The sequence below is a fragment of the Peromyscus eremicus genome, chromosome 1, assembly GCF_949786415.1.
Source record: "Peromyscus eremicus chromosome 1, PerEre_H2_v1, whole genome shotgun sequence".
NCBI lineage: Eukaryota > Metazoa > Chordata > Mammalia > Rodentia > Cricetidae > Peromyscus > Peromyscus eremicus.
In genome coordinates this window covers 109,916,970-109,938,833 of record NC_081416.1, presented here as the reverse complement: position 1 = coordinate 109,938,833, position 21,864 = coordinate 109,916,970, and the positions used below count along the sequence as shown (strand labels likewise).

At 41.0% G+C, this 21,864-nt stretch overlaps 1 protein-coding gene across 1 annotated transcript in view; it reads right to left on the bottom strand.

The window, feature by feature from the left end:
- Positions 1–21,864, bottom strand: part of Ccdc81 (coiled-coil domain containing 81) — a 37,777-nt gene that overhangs the window by 12,067 nt on the left and 3,846 nt on the right. The window contains exons 2-10 of the mRNA XM_059271672.1: positions 21,320–21,381; positions 18,223–18,379; positions 13,850–14,106; positions 10,751–10,830; positions 8,545–8,666; positions 7,627–7,750; positions 4,307–4,397; positions 3,756–3,902; positions 1,888–1,992 (exon numbers count right to left, since the gene is read on the bottom strand). Coding sequence (XP_059127655.1) covers positions 1,888–1,992; positions 3,756–3,902; positions 4,307–4,397; positions 7,627–7,750; positions 8,545–8,666; positions 10,751–10,830; positions 13,850–14,106; positions 18,223–18,379; positions 21,320–21,381 — 1,145 coding nt within the window. The remainder of the gene's footprint in view (positions 1–1,887; positions 1,993–3,755; positions 3,903–4,306; positions 4,398–7,626; positions 7,751–8,544; positions 8,667–10,750; positions 10,831–13,849; positions 14,107–18,222; positions 18,380–21,319; positions 21,382–21,864) is intronic.

Genomic DNA, 21,864 nt, shown 5'->3' with positions numbered 1-21,864 from the left:
CATTAGAGGATTTAAACAGGAGAGTAATATACTTTGATTAGGAATTTTTAAAAATCATTTTGGTTTTTGTGTGAAGAACTGATTGTAGGGAAGTAATTATTGGAGGGCAAAACAGAAGTATGCCTGTAATGTGTCCTGGAGAAAGATAGTAACATGGATGATAAAGAGATTGGTGCAAATATTGGATATGCTTGGGAGATGAATGCAAAAGGACTTGTAGATAGTTGCATTTGAAGGAGAGAGAAAGAAACCAGAAACCAATCACTCCTACAGTGCAACGCGCTGGCTGGTGATGGCAGCCTGTACAGAAGCTAAATTCTGTAACGTTAACCTAGTTCAATCAACTTACTAATGTGAGAAGACAGAGAAGAATGGAGGAGGATAGAAACAGAAGCTCTTAGTCTTTCTATGAAGAGGCAAGAAGTGGGCGGTCATAACTGTAGTCTGTAGCTTATCCTGTAGGGAGGCAGTGATCAGGTCTAAATGGCAGCCTGGTACTTTCTTCCCCTCCCGGATGCCCTTGCCAGGAAAGCTCTTCCTTCATTTTCATCTTTGCCTTACTCTTACATGCAGAAATCATCCCTCGATCCCTAATCTGGATTAAGTGGCTCTCCTCTTTGCTCATATGGTGCTCTTTCAAAGATTTACATAGTGGTTACATACATCTGTCTCCTCTAGACTAAGATCTCATTACAATACGATATGTGTCTGCTAGATACCAACAGAACGGCCAGTCCAGAGGAGCTCCATGTGTGTCTAATGGTGAACAAAGTACATTCCTATTATATCCAGTGGAGAATAGCAGATTGTATCAATAGTGATATAAAAAAGATTCAGGCAGGAACAAAGGTAGATTCAGTGGTTGAAGACATGAAGTGAAGCAGATAGCTTGCCTCCAGCTGAAGGGAAATTCTCAAACCTTGATGCACTCAGATCACCTGGAGATCTCACCCTACTCCAAAGCCACATGGTGCAAGTCTAGGGTGAGTCCCTAAAAGTTTTCATTCCTAGTAAGTTCCCAGACGATGTCAATGCTGCGGCTTTCTCTTTAGATCCTAGGGCTGGACATTAGGGCCTGTCCTAGGGCCTGATTGGCAGACTATAATTAGTAAGAGTTGTAGCGATGAATAGAACTCATACTGTGACTGTGAACTGTGTTGTGGAGGCCGACCCTCGACAGACCTACACAGGCCACTTTCCAACTTAGTTACTTCAAACGGCACAACCTGCAGCATAGGGTATTAGCTTCAAAGTCTTACAAGTGAGGAAATATTAGCCACAGAAATTTTTATGTGATGAAAACAAAGACAACGTTAATAAACTGCAAAGAGATGACCGCTACCTTATTAATATCCCAACACAAGTAGCAGAACTTGGGAAGTAAGTGCTGCAGTGCTGAGCAACCATTGGTCCAAGCTCTGAATAGGAAGATGCCAACCACCCAGAGACAGTTCCCCCCAGCGGAATTACAAATACTTCTGGAAGTTACAAAAGTCACTCATTTCCCACAGAGAAACACATATTCAAACAACAAAAATTGTTTTAAAGTTTAATAGCTGGGCATAGTGACACACGCCTTTAATCCCAGCTCTCAGGAGGCAGAGGCAGCAGGATCTCTGTGAGTTCAGGGTCAGCCTTGTCTGCAAAGCAAGTTCCAGGACAGTGAAGGCTATTACACGGAGAAAGCCTGTCTTGAAAAACTACACACAAAAAAAAAAAAAAAAAAAAAAAAATAGAGATTGAGAAAGAGCCAATTACATATATAAAAAAAAAAAAGGTAATGCTTAAGTGATAAAAAGTTTGATAGGAAACAATTTGGCAGAAAACACACAATCTCTTTTTTTAGTGTTGTTTATATGCTATCAATAGAAATTTAAAGAGACTCACATAAAATTCGGGTTTCTCATTCTTGTGATTCCTTATAGCTTCAGCGACTCCAAGATTATAGGCAGCATTTTTCTGATTCTGCTCTCTAGCAGCCATACTTTTCACCTATTGCAAACAGGGGTTTTTTTTATTTTTAATTTAATAACAAAATATAATCTTCAAAGCCCTTTATTCTGCCACAAGGTGGTGGTGCTCGCCTTTAATCCCAGCAGAAGCAAGCAGATCTCTGTGAGTTCAAGGCCAGCCTCATCTACAAAGAGAATTCCAGGACAGCCAGGGAGACACAGAGAAACCCTGTCTCAAAAATAACAAAACAAAAGCAACAGCAACGCCAACAACACTTCATTCTATATTAATTCTATATTAATATTAATTAATTATGTTCTATTCTTTCAATTCTATGTCGTCAACATATTCCAGCCAACACAGAAGCCTGTTTGGATACAGTGGCACTTTCTGGTGTCCTTAAAGATTTATAGACATGAGGTGAGGTTTTTGTTTTTTATTCCCCATTTTTGGATTCTGAACACCATCACTCCAACTATAGCAAAAAGGAATGGAAGATTTTTACTACAAATGCAGGAGACAGTAGCAACAGCATTATTGGAGACCATGGACTCTGCATAGGGAAAATGTAAAGGTACCATTCTGTGTCGTTCCCCCCCACACACACACACATTTTGAGACAGACCATGATTTTATTTTTTTTAAAGATTTATTTATTTATTATGTATACAGAAGAGGGCGCCAGATCTCATTACAGATGGTTGTGAGCCACCATGTAGTTGCTGGGAATTGAACTCAGGACCTCTGGAAGAGCAGTCAGTGCTCTTAACCTCTGAGCTATCTCTCCAGCCCCAGACCATGATTTTAAAAGGTATAAGATTTGACCAGATTTAGCCGGGCGGTGGTGGTGCATGCCTTTAATCCCAGCACTTGGGAGGCAGAGCCAGGCAGATCTCTGTGAGTTCAAGGCCAGCCTGGTCTACAGAGTGAGTTCCAGGACAGGCTCCAAAGCTACACTGAGAAACAAAAAAATAAATAAAGATTTGACCAGATTTATATTTTATCAAAATCAAATAAATAAATAAACCCATCATTTTCACTTTTTTTTTCTTTTTTTTTTTTTTCTTTTTTTTTAGGCAAGGTGCCACTATGCAGCCCTTGCTAGCCTGGAACTCAGTATATGTAGACCAGGCTGACCTCAAACTCACAAAGATCTGTCTGCCTCTGCCTCCTGAGATTAAAGGCATGCACAACACCTTTAAAACTCAGCCCTGTGGGTTGAGGGGAAGATCCATAATGTATGCCAACGTTAAACACAGGGACATTCACCAGTGAAAACTTGGACACCACCTGTCTTAGCTAAGGTTTCTATTGTGATAAAACATTATGACCAAAAACAACTTGGGAGGAGATGAGTTCAGTCTAACTCCCAAATCATACTCCATCGCTGATGGAAGTCCGGGCAGGAACCGAAGGCAGGAAGGAATTGAAGCAGGGGCCATGGAGAAACACTGCTTTCTGGCTCGCTCTCCACAGCTTGCTCAATCTGCTTTATACAGCCTAGGGGTGGCACTGCCTCCACTGAGCTAGACCCTCCCACATCAATTACTAATCAAGAACCAGCTGTATAGAGTTGCCTGCGGGCAAATCTCATGGAGGCATGTTCTCAATTGGAAGTCACTCTTCCCAAATGACTCTAGTTTGTATCAAGTAGACATAAAACCAACCAACACACCACCTGTGTTAGCCCAGCAGCATACAAAGTGTGTTACAGGCCAAGCATGCGCAGTAAGCTTCTCAGTCGAGTCTGAGAATGGTGTCCATCCCACATCAAACCCTCTCCTGCTAAGGGGTTAGTCTACCTGGTTTTTGAAGAAAGCCTCCTGGTCCTTCAGAATTTGGTACTGCTGCATGAGTCGCTCGTCCTCTATCTCTCTCCTCCTCCGGTCATCTCCGTAGTACAATGGGAAATTCCGTTGCGCTCGTTGCAAACACACATAGCACATTTCCTACCATTCAAATTTCAGGACAAATTATACATTTTATTTTTTTCCCTTTATTCTCTTCACAACCTTTCTAAAGACTAGGTGTGTCAAGAAACATGTTTCATAAAAGAATTTATATTGGTGAAATATAATATCTAATATGCAATTAGCAAAAGAAGATTTACCGAGTAAATCTCGAAAGTAATTAAATTGGATTTAATGAACTCCCAGAAGAGCTGAAAATTAGAAGGGATTTTCTAGCCCCTTTCTCTTAAGTAGGCACTCTTGACTAGCAGGCAAATCTCAGTCCAGACACTTGAGTGTGCCCATAGATTATATTAAAGAGGAGTGATTCCCAGAATTCTCTTGGAGAAACAGAAATCAGAGAATGAGCCTGAGTGGACTTTATTCAGTGGAAGGCACTGTACCTGTCCTGCCTTATTATGATCCTGGCAAGCTGGGGCAGGAGATGTTTTGGGCTTCTCATTGTCATTTTTCTGACCACCTGGAGAGGATAAACTTCAAAGACAATGGAACACAAATTATTATTTAATATAATCTAGCCTCTAGAACAATGGTTATTTTAAAGATTCTTTACACTATGTGAAGCTGTGTGTGTGTGTGTGTGTGTGTGTGTGTGTGTGTAGGAGTGTGCACATGAGTGCAGATGACAGAAGAGTGTTGAAGCCATTGGAGTTGGAGTTACAGGTGGTTGTGAGTCACTTGATATGGGTGCTAGGAATGGAACTCAGGACCTCTGGAAGAATGGTAAGTGCTTCTAACCAAGGACTTATCCTTCCAACCCCAGGAGAGTGATAATTTTAGAGACAAATGTAAACATAAGACAAAGGAAAAAGGACTGGGCATGGTGGTTCCTGTGAGTTCAAGGCCAGCCTCATCTACATAGCCAGAGCAGGACAGCTAGGGTTACATAACAGAGAGACCATGTTCTAAAAAAAAAAGAAAAAAGAAAAAAAAAGAAAAGGAAAAGATACAGAAAAAAGTATCTGAGTGGTTTCCTTTAGAATAGCTGCATGCATCCAAGTTAAGAACATGTACTTTGTGTCAGAGTTGGGTTTGAACTCATTTTGTGGCTTGCAGGTAGATGACATGACCAAGTATGTCATCTTGGAAATCTTGTTACCACTTCTGCAAAATGGGGACAAATTCATTCATTTCACGAAAATATGATGCCTGCTTGCTGTGTGATTCTTCAGGAAATGCAGTGCAAACAAAACCCATGCACACAGAAGTCCTTATCCTCCAGGATTTATCATTCTGATGGAGAAAGCTAGGCAGAAATAAAATAAGTATATTCCATGATGATCATAAATGCTGTGCACTGAAGAAATGGAGTATTAAATCACAAATCAAATTCCCAGGGGAGTTCTCACTAAGAAGGAAACACTGGCATAAATACACAAAGGAAGTGAGAGAAACAACATGGATTCTCAATAGGAAAGACATTTCAGAAGAGCAAATGGGACCGCGTCCTGGAGGTGGGAACATTCCTGGATCCATGGTGTTGGAGAGAGATGAGTTAGGGATGAGAAGCATAGGAGAAATCAGAGATCAGGCAGGACCCTTACAGCCAGGAGAAGGACTTTATCTCTTACAGGAGAGTGGGGAGCAGGGAGGGTTTAGGTAGTAGATGCCATCATCTGTCTTACACAGGATTATTTTGGCTACAGCATTGAGAGAAAATCAAGTGGGGACTGTGGTGGTTAAATATCAACTTAACAAGATCTAGAATCATCAAGGAGACAAATCTCTGGTGTGTTTACGAGAGAAGTTTCTAGGCTGATTTGACCTAGGTGTTAAGACCCACTCTGGTACTGGAGATGCCATCCTATGGCCAGGATGAATTAAAAAAAAAAAAAAAAAGCAAGCTGACCACCCACATTCATTTCTCTCTGCTTTCTGGCTGCAGGAGCAATGTGACCAGCTGCTTCAAGCTCTCGTGCCATGGTGTGCCCATCCTTGAACTGTGAGCCAAAATAAGCCCTTCTTTTCTTAAACTGCCCTCATCAGACATTTAGTTACAGCAATGAGAAAAATAATACAGAAGCAAGGGCAAAAAATGATAGAACAGAGTTCTGGTAACTCAGAAGAAAGTGGGGTGGACCAAGGTGGTAGCAGCAGAGGTCATAAGAAGTGGCTGCATTGTGGATATGTTACCTAGATGTGTCGGAAGTACAGTTGGCTGAATTTTCTAATAAGATAAAGAACTTTTGCTTTCTCTCCATGCCATAGAGTGTTTCCTACCACAATCCTAACCCCGCGCCTCCCACCCCCTGATCAAACATAGTCTCATTCTCTTACTTCACACCGGCTCCAGCCCTTTTTCAGAAACCAAGAAGTGAGGTCACACAGGATGTGGGAATGGTTTCTAACATTACCCAGGAAAATGGCTTTAAATGTTATTATAAATATTTGCCAGTGTTTTTAGCTATACAACATGAACATTATGCAAAAATGTAACAGAGAAAAACACATGGGAAAATAGTTCTACAAATTCCCAAAACAAAATTGCCGAGCATTTTAAGTATGTAAGAACCAAAAGAGAAGCTCTGTCGGCAGCCCCAACAAATGACGTAATTCAGACCCAAGGAAATAAAGGCAATGGCACAACGAGAGAGAAACCCACCACTAAACAAGTGTACTCAAAGAGAGAGATGAACTGGAGAATCATGGGAAGTAATTAAAAGTGAGACCAAAGAGCTGATGACATGGTAGAAGCCTGTGGACCTGAGTTTAAACCCTGAATCCCACATGGTGGAGGAGAGAACTGACTTCTAAAACTGGCTCCTCTAATTAAAACAAACAGAAGAGAGACAAGAAAGACACATTCTATATATTAATAAAATATATGATATATAAAAATACAAACTATATATTTGAAATAAAAATGAGAATACTACTTTAAAAGCAGCACAAAAATAAGAGAAAGAAAAAGGTTTTTTTAATAGAGAAAAAAAAGATTCAGGTGCTCCAATATGCATTTCATAGGAGCCAAAATGAAACAATAAAGAACAATATTCTAGAAAACAATGGCTAAGGATTTTCCAGAAAGCCGTAACTCCTGTGAAGAGTGAGAAAAGCAAACACTAAGAAAGGAAATGTAAAAGCTACAAGAAGGAAAAACTCAAAGGTCTCTTTGGGACCTGTAACAGACCTGTAATGCAGAGGAAAAAAATAACCATCAACCAAGAATCAGCAATACAATACTAGTCCACTTAAGCAGTAAAAGAAACAGAGGAAAAAGCATAAAATGAATAGCAGGAAAAAGGAGAGAACTTGCCCAAAGAATCGTTACAGAACACGCAGAAAGACAACATAAAACAGATACGTCAGAACACTGGTGAATAAAGAAATGATGGAGTGCCAGGCCTGTGTGACAAACTTACCTTCCGTTTGATGTCCCTATAAAACTTTCATGAGATTTGTAAACCCTCAGAAATCAACAATACCTGCAGAGTTGGGAAGCAGTTTGTGAAAGCAGTCAGGCATGCTGAACTCTCCCTGTGCTATAGCTGCCTCAGCTGAATAACATTCATTCACATGTACCTGGATTTCCCTTTAGATTATGAGCCCTGGTCACCTCCATAGTCCCCATCACCTCCCACATGGAATGTTCTCAGTAATACTTAATAAAGTAATGGAAGAATTACTAAGATTTCCTCAGTCAGGGGAAGACTTCAAAATTATATTTAGCAAAGTGCAGAAGCAAAAAAGGGCAGCGCATTACTTTTCAGAGGTCATGGCCTTCCCACCATTCCCACTTCGATCCAACTTGTCCAACAGGCTGACACTCGTCACTTTAGCAGGAGACATAGCTTGCCTATCACGATGCTTCTTGGGTGATGAGATATCTAGAATAAATAACAAACACAAGTGACAGTCTCTTCGATTTTCAAACAGCTAAATAGAGAACTAAATACACACATAAATTTCAACAGGTTTTTACCAAGGAAAAGTTTCGTGTAGGACATGCTCTTTTCTTTAAATATCTCTTACCCTATTGAGACAGAGTATGCCCTAAAGTCCACTTCATGCGTTTATGCTGTCTATCAGAACCTGCTCAAGCAACAGGGGGTCCTACCAAACAGATAGCAGTGTAAGAGCTGGGAGTCACAGGGTTAAGGCAAGATACAGGGTTCCAGGAATTAAAAAGTGTTTATAAGAAGAAGAAAAAAGGATACAGTGGCTATTTGTGAATCTAAAAGTTGCAGTTTGAATGTGAAATGTCTCCCACAGACTCCTGTATTTTAAAACACTCAGTCCTCAGTGGGTGACACTATTTGAGAAGGCTAAGAACTTTTAAGAAGGTAGGACCTTGCTGGGAAAAAAAAAATGAGTCACTGAAGGTGAGCCTTGAGGTTTTACAGGTGGACTCCACTTCCTGGTCACTCTCTGATTCCTATCTCCAGATACAATGTGATTAACTGGCCTCCTACCCTGCCATGCTTAGCTCCTGGAACCCAATCACAAGCCAAAGTAAACCTTTCCTTCCTTAAGTCACTTCTCGTCAAATATTTTGCATGGCAACAAGGAAAGTAACTAACACACTAACTTTATTTACTTTGAGCATATGTGTTCCTAAGTAATACCACCTAGTTCATAAAAGTCAAGAACAATAGCCTGTACCCACAAACTATTGGCCTACCCCTGGCTCCTTCTTCTTTGTCTGACGAGTCTTTCAACTTGGTCTTCCTTGGTTTGTTCTCTCCACCTTCCTCTGCAATGGCCTCCATGGGTGGTTTGTTCTCTGTCTCTTTGTGCTCAATCCTAAGAATAAATCAAGATGTTTGTCCTCTGCACTGATCCTGAACAGGTGACTGTGTGGACTCTCAATTCTGAGAAGCAACCCACCACCTCTCTGATTTCACAACAAGCCTACTTCCTTTAAGGGGGTGCAAGATTTACCTTGTGAAAGATGTAGCATGAACTCCCTCTCTTTGAGGACAAAACTGGGAGCCTGACAAAACCACATACCCTTGTATCATGGGCCCCGAAAAAGAGCTTGATATAAAGAAATTGCTTGAACACCTCAACTTAAATTTTTTCCCTTTGGTTCCAATTTGAGTTTTTCTGTACTTTCTACATCTGTGAGAGATGTCTGTCAGCTTGAAGTCAAGAAATCATAGCCTGATAGCCAGACTGCACCCTGTAATAACCACTTATCCCCTTCCTCCTCTCCATTCCCCCATCTCTCCCTGAGTAAAAAGAAGAACCGTAAAGAGACAGTTTGGGAAGTGCTGTTCTGTTGGTGTGTGCAGTTGAAGGTTTTCTTTGGTCTCAGGTGTGAGTTCAGGGCACTCCCACTGGAGTGAGAGCCTGTGCCTTGAAATAAATTCAAGGACCAAACTTTACAGAAATAAACTCTAACATTTGTTTTGCATATTTGAGTCTTCATACCCATTTCAACACTCTCAAACATATAGAACTCTTTAACCACCCCCTTAGAGTGCTTATATAGTGAAGAGTGACTATAATGCTATTGAAAGAGTGCTTAAGAGTTGAACACTTGCTCCAAGGAGCAACTACTAGTGCTATGTGTTACAATTATCATCGCCAGCAGCAGCCCCCCTATAACACTCTCCATCTTCTTGAAGGTACAGAATCAGCATGCTTAGTCCTATGTGGTGATATTTTATTTGTGCTGAAATGTGATATTTTATTTGTATGTTAATAAAGCTTGCCTGGAGATCAGAGGTCATAACTAACCATAAATAGAAGTCAGGCGGTGGTGGTACATGCCCTTAATCTGATCACATGGCAGGCAGAGTCTCTGTGTGTTCAAGGACACAGCCAAGCATGGTGACACATGCCTTTAATCTTAGTGCCAACCATAGAGACCTGGAGGTCTGTATAGACAGGCAGTGATGAGGAAGTGAGGTGCCTGGGTTAAGAGCCAATGAGAAGGCAGAACAGTAAGGCAATAAAGGCACAGGTTAAACAGGAAGAGGTTCTGTTGGGAAGTGATGGTGGTGTGGTGAGCTAAGGTTAGTTGGTGGGTATCACTCTGATCTCTACAGCTTGCACCCCTGTATTTGGCTCTGTGTTTCTTATTTAATAAGACTGTTCAGAAATTTGTCTACAGTCCTAATAGTCAAAGCTTAGATAGGAGGTGTGCTAGGAGCTGGAAGAAAAAGAAGCTAGGATGGAGGAAGTAGGAAAAAAATAGAGGAAATCTAGCGGCAAGAGTATTACAAATATTGCAGGAACCAAGATGAGTGGTATGTAGAGTCAGAATCATTGGGAAGAGGTCATTTTTCTAAAATTTAACCATAGAAAATATATGCAATAAACTGTAGATGTAACCAACTGTCTTATTAAATAAGAAACACAGAGCCGATTCAGAGAAGAAAGCCAAGAGGTCAGAACCAAGAGCCTTACCCTTCCTGCTTCAGCTATCCTGCTTCAGCCAAGAGAGCTCTTCGAAAAAGGGGGCCTACTTCCTGTGTGTATGTCTTTTTATAGTCTAGCTGTTCTGCCTTCTCATTGGTTGTAAACCTAAACACATGACTGCCTTGTCACTGCCTGTATGTATCGCCCTCCAGGTCCTTAAAGGCGTGCGCCACCACCGCCACGCACTTGCTATGGTTCTAAAACTCTGACCCCCAGGCAACTTTATTTATTAACATACAATTAAAATCACATTTCAGTACAAGTAAAATACCACCACAATAAACTCTTGCTTGGTGCCTATACAGAGATGGGAGAGAGAGGGGGGGTGAGGAAAGAAAGGAGTGAGAGAAACAGAGAAGGAGGCAGAAAAGGGGAGAGAAGCTGGAAAATTAGTTTGGAAAACAAATACTACGTAATAAGCAAAGAGAACCGGTGCCTGGATTAACCCCCAGGGCACTCACCTTGGAAAGGCCAGTGCGCTGTTGGGACGCTTTCCAAAGCCATCTCTGCTAGACAGCACTGAGTCCATGGTGCCAGGCCGCTGGAGGATAGAGACAGAGATTGCACCTGAGCTGTGACCCAGAACAGACCAAGACACACAGGCTGCCTCCAAGGCAATGCTACCACTGTGCTGTTTCTATTTGTTCAGCGCTTAAAGTCCAGTAGAGTGTGACCTCCTTCACCAAAGTTCACATGGGACGCTGAACAGCAGTTCCACAAACGCTGCCTTTTCTCAAACCATCTCCTCGTTTTGAAAATTGCCCTAGGAGTTGAAGCTTCTTCTACACATCTTTGGAAAGTGAGCAAACATCCAGAAACGCTCAGACAACGAACACAGCTCAGATTCCCCTCTTGACCCACAGGACTCGAATGTTAGGCAGTTCAGAGGTCTCTGAAGTCAAGTGGGCTTGTGTCCCCTGCACACTGCTAGCTGCTGTGTGTCCCCAGGCACTGGCTTTGTAGGGATAACAATTGGAGCTGTCTTGCAGGATTTTAATAAGACATGCTATGGAAATGTGTACAGAGCATGCAGCCAAGAGCTATTGTGGTTATCACCTTATATAATAACCACATTATTATCGTGGATTAATATATAATTATTTCTGAATAAATTCTATAGCCTGCAAAAGGCTTTAAAGAAAATTCCAAAGGGGCTGGAGAAATGGCTCAGAGGTTAGGAGTATGGGCTGCTCTTCCAGAGAATCTGGATTCAATTCCCAGCACCAACATGGCAGCTCACAACTGCCTATAACTCCAGTTCCAGGAGATCTGGCACCCTCAGACATATATGGAAGCAAACACCAACACACATAAAATAAAAATAAATTTTAAAAAAATTTAAGAAAATTCCCAAAAGGTGTTTTGTCTTTGTTTTTTTGTTTTGTTTTTTTTTGTTTTGTTTTGTTTTGTTTTTTATCACCAAACTATGCACATGAAGTTCCCAAGAGGACTATTTTCAGGACCACACTCAGGTTTAAGTTATAGGACATCTGCCGGTCAAACTAGCACTTCCCACCACACTTCACAGTGTTTACGGAGTGAATGAGATGCTAAGGGGTGTGATTAACCCAGAGGTCCAGGGCTAAATTCATGTCAAGCCAGCTGCACTACAGCCTGACTTCTCAGCTCCGTAACACCCCGTGTACATGGTGCCTCTGTCCACCGGGGCAAGGGACACAGAACAGTTACACTTTAGAGTTCAGTGGACCGATAGAACATCAGCTCCTCTTTAAACAGTGTTTAAAATTCAGCAGAGTCCTCCAAAGTTAGGAAGAAGCCAGGCAGCCACTTGGGCCCTTCTTGTAAATTTGCAGATCCTGCCCTGTGTTCTCAGTTTCTATTTTCCACACAGTGGGTCAGCATCCCCCCTTAGTAAACCTGTATAAAATAAGATTATGTGGAAAACTCCAAGGGACCTCCTTATACATGGCCCCATCTTCTCAATACCCACAGCAGAGGTCCATGAAGAGAGAAATGGACAGACAGTTTTCATAGTCTTTTCATTGTTTAAAAAAAAAAATCAAACTTTTGTTTTTGGGATTTTGTGACGATTCAATTAATTCCTGTCATTTTTATTAGCACCCAGATGTGCATATAAAGCCATTAAACCCTGAATAAATGCTACTGATTAACTATTTCTTTGCCTCTTTAAACTCTGCCATCTCTTAGCATGAACATCATCATGCCAGCTACTTAATGGTTAACAATGGTGGTGACAGATATGAAATGTATTTTAAGACACTACAAACTAAAAGCTACAAAGTATGAAGCTGGAGAGATGGCTCAGCAGTTAAAAGCACTGGCTGTTCTTCCAGAGGACCTTGGTTTGAGTCCCAGCACCCACACAGCAGCTCACAACTGTAACTGCATTCTCGGGTATCTGGTGCCCTCTTCTGGCTTCCATGGACACTACACACATGTGCACAGACAGCATGCCAGCAAAACACCATACACATAAGAAATAAAGTGAAAGGACAAAAAGCTTAAAAGTATGTTTGCATGGCTTGAATTAGATTTTATTGTAAACTTTCTTAAGATGAGATAGTACAAGCTTCAAAAACTGAGCGCTGGGGAACTCTGGGCTTGAATTCCTGTGCTGGCTGTGTTGACCTGGGCTTCACAATATGACCACTAGGACCCTCTACATTCTGCATGGGAATCAGTGATGATCCTATAGTGCTGTTTTTGTGGTATTTTGAGATTGAAATGAAATAATGCATGCAGGAGAGTTTTTTCAGCAATAAGGTACTATAAAATGTCCAGAATTGTGAGTTTCTATTGCTTTTTCCATTCCTTGGGTAGGTAGCACTGATTTGAAACGTGGTTTGAAGTTCTTTGTCTTACTTGTCAAGGAACTGGCTGCCTATAGCCACACATTTCCACACACTTGAGAAAACTGTCACTTAAAATATGTCAACAGAAGCTTTTCTTTTATTTGTTTGGTATTTGGGGGTGGGGGTGGGGCATTGAGACAGGGTCTCTTTACATACCCTGGCTGTCCTGGAACTCACTATGTAGACTGGGTTTGCCTCAAACTCATGGAGATCTGCCTGCCTCTACCTCTCAAGTACTGAGGTTAAAGGCATGTACCACCATGCCTGTCCTGCCCCAATAGATTTTCTTAATGAAAGTGCAGCCACATTTGATTCAGAACCACAGATTGAAAGAGAGGTTGTATGATGGCTAATTTTAATTGTCAACTTGATCCGATCTAGAATTCCTAGGAAGACAGTCTCCATGAGGGACTGACTATCTGGTTCAGGCTGGCCTGTGGACATGTCTGTAGAAGACCATCTCAATTGCCTTCATCGATGTGAAAAGATGCAGACTGACAGTGGACAGTATCATTCCCTAGATTTGGCACCTGGACTGCCCCAGAGTGCAGACTGTGGATGTGGCGTAATTAGCTGTTTTAAGTTCCTGCCACCATGACATCCCTACCCTGATGGACTGTAACATGGAAGTGTGAGTTAACAAACCCTTTTCAGTTGCTGTTCATCGGGCTCTTTTATCACAGTCATAGAAACAAAACCAGGGAAGATTGGAAGAAAACAATTTACATTTGCAAGGGCTTTAGTCAAGGTACCGCTTCCATCCATCGTACAAAGGAAGTCCTTAGAAAATCTCATCTTCACTTTGCTGTCTCTGATGGAAAGGACCCCGATTCCTTTGAATGTGAACTCCACGTTTTGTTTGACAGATATGGATCGTGATAAAAAAAGCAATGTCTCCTTCACGCATCCTTCTATTGTATCCCTGTTAAATGGGCCCTCCAGAGATATCATGACAAAGTTAAGTGGGACAACTGGTATATCACCTGGAGGAGAAAAAGACAGGGTTGGGAGGAGATTATACTAAAGACACATAATAAAGACATATTGTGAACACTTTTAATTAATTACCTGATTAATATTAAAAAATAGAATTGTCCATTTTCCCCTTATACTTGTAATATTATTTCAGATAATGAATATAACTGGTATATTCATATATATATATATATATATATATATATATATATATATATGATAGTCAGTTCAATGTCACCTAAAAGTATAGTGTAATTGGCTCATGATAAAAATAACTGGCCATTTCAATAGTCTAAACAAGGGTTTGGCTTTCTAGGAGGAGAGCAGTGAAAAGTTGTTTCTATTCATTGTTTTCTGAGGTTTTCAGATCCCTCTTCTTCCATAACACTCCGCATCTGTATTTATGAATGTCTTCTGGCTGCCGTGGCATCTTTAGGTAATTACAAATATTTGTAAATATTAAATGTTTGAAAAGATAGCCACCTTATCTTTCCTGAAACTAAGTCTTATACAAAAGTACCCAGCTAGACGAGATGCAGAAAGCCTTTCTTTCCAAAGAGCTCGCAAACGATAGGGCAAAGGAACACGATTGTGTGTAGCTTGAAGGAAGCGGGGATCTATTTACCTAGAACTGATGTAGGAGCTGTGCAAGGCCCACAGGTTAGAAACAAGTAAAAAGCAAAGATGGCAGAGATGACCATGACAAAGAATGGCCATAACAAGGTCCACTGGTGGAGGAGCAAGATGCAGAGAGGCATGCTCCAAGCATTCACTTAGCACAAATTATTCTTTCAACTGCCCACTACTGCTGAGTGATAAGAATTAGCCACTCTACCGGCTGTGACCTACACTGTATCAGCCCAGTCTCCTGCACAGTGAACAATGGTTTCTTTCTTTCTTTTTTTTTTTTTTTTTTAAGATTTATTATGTATACAGTATTCTGCCTGCATATGTCCCTGCAGGCCAGAAGAGGGCACCAGATCTCATTACAAGTGGTTGTGAGCCACCATGTGGTTGCTGAGAATTGAACTCAGGACCTCTAGAAGAGCAGTCGGTGCTCTTAACCACTGAGCCATCTCTCCAGCCCGAACAATGGTTTCTTAACACCTCCCTCTGCTTCTTTTTAATGCATGCTTCTTAAAATAGAAAGTCAGATTTCTTGCTTTCCCATAGCCCATTGCATTTCCACAGCCAGTCTTCCAGTCCACTTATGCCAGAAAAGACACTTTCTCTCATGGTATATGAGCCAGTGGATACTTGCAAATCTCCTCTTTCAGGGGACCTATTGCTCAGCCCTCTTTTCCCTTATATCTGCAACACCACCCTTGCTTCTCCAATTCCTCTTGGTCTAGTTGCTGACTTTGGTTGTTTTTTTTTTTGTTTTTTTTTTTTGGTTTTTTCGAGACAAGGTTTCTCTGTGTAGCTTTGCGCCTTTCCTGGATCTCGCTCTGTAGACCAGGCTGGCCTTGAACTCAAAGAGATCCGCCTGCCTCTGCCTCCCGAGTGCTGGGATTAAAGGCGTGCGCCACCACCGCCCGGCCTGACTTTGGTTTTTTACTCCTTATTATGCTGAGGGGCTTGCGGAGTTGTTTTGATTTTCATGTGTATTGATTTGGAAGAGTTTGTTTTTCCACTCTAGCCTCACCTGCTTCTTCATATCCTCTTCTAGAGAGTCTTATTCAAAGCTAGATCTGTGTTTTCCACGTCTCTTCTAAGCTCTGGGATCACCTCTGTCTACATATACCTAGAAGAATGCCAGATTCAATGTGTCTCAAGACGAGCTTGCTACATTACCCATCACCATGAGCATTCGCTCTTCTCTCACAAGAAATCTGAGTTACTCTAAGTAACTCCCCCGTTCTTACCTGGTCCCATCGGTTCTCACCTGAACTGTATCCTATTCCTTCCTCTCCGTTTCTGCCTCCGCTTGAGCTTTTGACTTATTTCACCAACTTGCTGTAATCTGAAGTGCTCCTCTTAAGCTAAAGACTAACCAGTACCAAAGGTGCACCACTTCAAGCCTGTCAGTAGTTCCCAGTGCCCATAAGATGAATCCTAACACCCTTATCACACCAGTAATCTTTTCCTACCATTTTTTATCATAATTACGCCCCTCCAATTTGCCACAGGCAGTTCTGGCTACACAGAAGGGCCAGGATGTTTGTAACAGGGTTGACTCTGTCTCCTAGCCTTGAGTTGTTCATACACTTGCTGAGATATGATCTCATGGCTTCTCTGCCGGCAAAAACCTCCCCCAGATGGAGACAGGTATAATCTCCTGCAGACCTGCATCACATTTGGTCCAGTTCTGACCAAGGCTGCTCTTGCAGCCCTAAATCCTGAGAGTTTCTAAGAAAGAGCCATCTCTTACTAATTATTGAAAACCACTCTATAGTGTTTGATTACGTAGTTAGTTAATAACGAATAATTTTTAACTCTAAATCTAAGATGTAGACAGGGTTGTTCTCTTGGACTACTTAATTCTGAAATTTCTACACTCTGTAAAAAAACGAGTTGTAGATCTAAACTACTTTTTAAGATTAGGATACAAGATCCAAGTGGAAGAATAAACTCTTAATTCTAAAGCAATTTTTTTTTTTTTTTTTTTTTTTTTTTTTAGGTTTTTCGAGACAGGGTTTCTCTGTGTAGCTTTGTGCCTTTCCTGGATCTTACTCTGTAGACCAGGCTGGCCTCAAACTCACAAAGATCTGCCTGGCTCTGCCTCCCAAGTGCTGAGATTAAAGGCATGGGCCACTACCACCTGGCTGCAAACATATTTTTCAAAAGAAACCCACTTTGTTTCCATTTCCTTTCATACTGTTTGATGAAACATACAATTTTAGGTGAATGGCTGAAATGTTTTCAAACCCACCACATTGAATATATACAATGTAAATTATATTCTAGTCTTGGTTTTTGTTTTCCCAGAATATGTTTTGATTGCTTGTTAGGCAGTTTTGTTTTTTGAGACATAGTCTCACTCTGTAGGTCCAACCAGCTTGGAGCTTGCTGGCCTCAAATTTGTAGCAATCCTCCTGCCTCAGGCTTGCTAGTGCTGAGATTACAGAGTGAGCCACTGTGCCTGAACAGTTGGCTTGCTTTCTCCTTTTCGTAGAGAGTTACCCTGAAAACCAATTTTCTGGAGAGTTAACTTAAAGGAAAGTTAAGGCTTTTCACCTCGGCCACCAAGGGCACACCATTTCTCTTTAACCACAGCTGAATGTGATGCCACTGGAGACAATAAGGAACACAGAGCTTGGCAGCTAAGCCCTCAACTGTGGATAACCAGCCCCTCCAGTATGGTGAAGCCCACACACTGAGGGTAGACATAAGTGTGCAAATACAACACGGGTTATGTTGGTTTTGTTTACCACTGTAGCTCTAGAACCTATAGAGTTGGCCCTCGATAAACATTTGTGGAAGGAGAGAACAGAAAGGAAAGGGGGGAAAGAAAGGAAGTAGGGCATGAAAAAAAAGAACCTGTAAGTTAATATATATTAAGTGCAGCACTATTAAATTTTAACTTTTAATAATTTAGATTATACATATGATAGACATGTATACATTTTCTCATTACCCAGAGACTCTAATTTAGGTTTCTCTTCTTTATAGTCACTGATAGTTTCTTAGGACCTAAACATGAGTATAAGGCTGTAGAACTCTGTAGCATGACTTTTAAAAGAGCTCGGTCTTCCTGTGTTACTAGTGTCTAAAATGGACTCCAGGGGCTGACAGGATGACTCATCGAGTAAGGGCACATGGTGCCAAGCCTGAGGACCTGAGTTCAATGCCCAGGACCTACAAGGCAGAAGGAGAGAACTGACTCCCACAGGTTGTCCTCTGATCTCCACATGCGCACGCACACACACACACACACACACACACACACACACACACACCCCACACACACTAAAATAAATATTTAAAAAGTAAACAGAATGAACTTCAGGAAGACTTTAACTTCTCCACCCTGGCTCCTCCTTCTGCCAAAAGTACCATGTGAAACCTGAGTCTCTCAAACCATAAACTAATGCAGCACTGACCAAGCTTTGCCTTTTCCATTTGTCTCCACAGGCCAGTACATTTCTGGGGGGAAAAACGTCTCATCTGTTAAAATGATTTACCAGGAGAGAAGACTTTGTTCTGTTTGAGTCCATGGCTCTGCACTAACTTCTCCGCCATGATAAACACTGGCCTCTGCACTAGAATAAACTTGTTGTTTCCCACCTCAAGCTTCTGCCTGGTGAAGGTGAAAGTTCCGAGTCCTGAAATCTGAACTCCCTGAAAGGGAAAAAGAAGACAAAAGAGAAGAGCACACATAGTTCCATTAAAGGGTAAAGTTTCATAACCATCCAATCAGCAAAAAGAAAGTGAAGATTTAATTTAAGCTTACTGACTTAACATTCAGTAGTCTCTGTGAGTGCTTTTTGATGTAATATTTCTATGAAAATGTTTATAAGTACCGTAGCTTCTAAAAATTCATATCAAACATTATCCTTGTCCTAAATTATGTGGCAGAAGTTCAATCATTTCCCGTTTAATGAAATCTTTGTTTTCTTCTTCTCTCAGATTTTATGTTCCCCATTTAAAGTCAGACAGCTCACTAGTGGGAGAGGGCTGAATATGAGCAAGCCCAATCATGTATGTAAGAAAAGATCACAATGAAGCCCAGTGCTTGTGTGTTAACTAACGAAATGGGATAAGTAGATGAGATGAAATGGAATCTGACAAACCAGCATCCAGGAATCTCCTACAATGTAACCTTGGCCATTGAGTAAACACAAATACCTCTTGACCTCAAATTTGGTCTGTGATATGACATGTGATACCCTAAGATATTATACACCAGTGGTAACAAACTCAAATCTATAGGAACAGAAAAAAAAAGCCAGGGCATGAAGGGAGCCAACTAGAATGTGTGGTGGCCAGGAGATGCGTGCTTCATGTAAAGGGAAGAACACATCATGGCCTGAATCCATGATCACATACAAATATGAAAGACCAATATCATTAAGCCTGTTGAGTTTTCAAGAAAATGACAAGAAAAATATGAAGCTTTACAAATACTTTGCCAATTTTAGTTAATGATTAGTAATTCAAATTCCCAAACCAGACAAAATAAGTTTGAAGGGTTCATTCAGTCATGGACTGTCATCATTAGGACATGTGAGTAAGGTATAAAAGTTCCACAACCTCCTAACTGCCTCCAGGCTCCTTCCAAAATCCCTACCTAGTTCTACAGCATTTAAACCCAAGACTTGACCTGAAGAAATAGTCCAACCACAGGCAGTTTCTTATTTTGCACTAGCTGAATTTAGTTTCTGTATTTATAGATTCCAATTAAAATTTATTTCCAGCAAAATGGCAGAACAAGAAATTTCTCCCTTTCCATATTCATGCCAGGAACTGTCAGACCACAAATAGTTTCTTTACACAAACCCAGATGGAACAACACTGTGTTCTCTGTATCATTAAAAGAGATTTACAAATATGTTGTCTAAAGATAATATCCAGCTTGCCACAAGTTCTACATGTATCAACAAACAAAATCACAAAGGATAGACAACAAAACAGAATGGCTCTAAATCTACTGCACTATCCCCAGCAGAAGTCTGCAAGTCTGCAAAAGAAATAGCTCTCGAATTATTGTGTTGAAACTGGAGTGTAAAATCTACCTTACGTAGGTTCCTCTTTGGATTCCTGAGTTCTATGTGCACCCTGTGGCTGCTGCTGAAGCCCAACATGGCAGAGACTTATTGGGCCTTCGTGAAAAACTCTCCCCTTCTGATGCCAATGGGAATTGAGAGCCCAATATGGCCAGCCTTGGCAAGCATTAACGTAAGCCTAGGAACTATAGCCATGTGGTTGGATTCTACAGAAGGCAATGTATGATAACTGCTTTTTCAAGTATGTTTAAGAACGTGTCAACCAGACACCTTAGAGAATAAGAATAACCCTCAAGGTCACTGACCTCCCTTTGTTAACAGTAGCATGCCAGCTAAGCCTTTTCATTTTCACAATCCTCTTCACGCTGGTGTAGTACCTACTTTTCAGGAGTGGCTCTGTGCGACATTTATTAGCCTCCTGAAATTCATTTAGCCCCCTTTGAAGATACCTTAAAATTTATGAGCCTGAATGTAGCCATTATGAGACAATTGGTTATGCTCCTTGTGAGCTGCCTGTTTTTTTCTTTATGGTTCTTAGTTGTTCTTTTGCAGAGCTACCAGCTTAAGTCGTGCTGGGATCAAGAAAAATGGGCCTTGGTGGTTCGTGTTCCTGGAGTTGTATCCATGCCAGTGGATGTCCACACGCTCCAGAAGAGAATTTGACATTGCTGCTGCTGTTGTTGCTGTTATAGCAGAGGCGGCCACCGCTGCTACTGTTTCTGGGATTAACATTTCATAATTGCTTACTACAGCTAGCACAGTGGAGACCCTGGCAGCAAAAGTAGCTACAACAGTTAATTAATCTTTCATTCTATTGGGCATGATAAATTTAATTCAATAGTTATATACATTTCAATTGGCTTTGAAAATTATAAATTTATAAACTCAAAATCCATTTGCTTTTGGGATACCATCTTAAAAGGACTCCAATTTGCAATAAGGCTCATTAAGGAAGGGAATGGCTCAATTGCCTTTAGCCTACTGGCTATGGGTGGGTTAGGACTTCTGTTGGTCTTTTCTGTGTCGAACACACAGATTACAAGCCCAGCGCCACTTTGAGATCTTTGGTAGCAGTTAACTCTGCAGCTCACACATGATTGAGCCTGTATGATAATGAGTATTCAAAGCGCCTATGTGGCCTAGGCAAGCATCTCCATGACAGGTAAGGTGACCTGCTGACATCCCACACAACCTAAGTCAGAAGCTCATTTTCTAGTAAAAGGGGGACCTGTAGGGCCCTGGCCCCTGTTTTGGGTAACTGTTGCCTTGCTTGTTGACCTTGACCTTGATATCCTCCCTATGCTAATTCCCTGCCAGGTTCCACCCTCCTGAATGCTTAAGAGAAGTTCCTTGTCTGTGTATCCTGCATAATGGGCGTTAACAGCTTAGATGCAAGGTTGTAAAACATCGGTAGCAAACTTCTGCCCTCTGGGGTTCTCCCATTATGCTGTAAGTCTGTATTTAAGACCTCTTCCCTCCTTCAATAAACAACATTTGGCAAAAAAGAAAAGAAAAGAAAGGAAAGGAAAAGAAAAGAAAAGAAAAAAAAACCTACCTTATGCATAGTTAGCTGCTTTTCCACAAATTCTGAAACATTCCCCCAGATGGTAGAGACTTCTGAAATTCAAAGGAAAAATGAAAATAATTTATGTGAGCAGCCATGTAATAGTATTTTAATCCTAATAAGCAAAAGTGTAAATATAAAATGAATAATTAAGTGGTTGTAACTTCTAGTGCATATAGAACTAACAGAAATAAAATCATTCCCCTAAATTAATTTTCCTGTTAACTAAAGCCTATGCTGATAAATTCCACAGATAGGGCTTTAATTACAACAGTAATGGGGCTGGGGACTGTGGTTTGTGTGAGTCCCTAGGTTGAATCTTCAGTACTACAACAAGAGGGGTATTGTGTAACTCAGTAGTAGAATATTTACCATGCATGAGGCCCTGCATTCAATCCTTAAGGACTAAATAACAGTAATAATAGTGAAAATAATAAAGAAAACCTCTCTATAATAAAGGGAAATAAGTCATGTTTCATTTTATCTAAAACATGGCGGGTTAACCAACTATAATTTTTTTTTCTTAATGATTCATT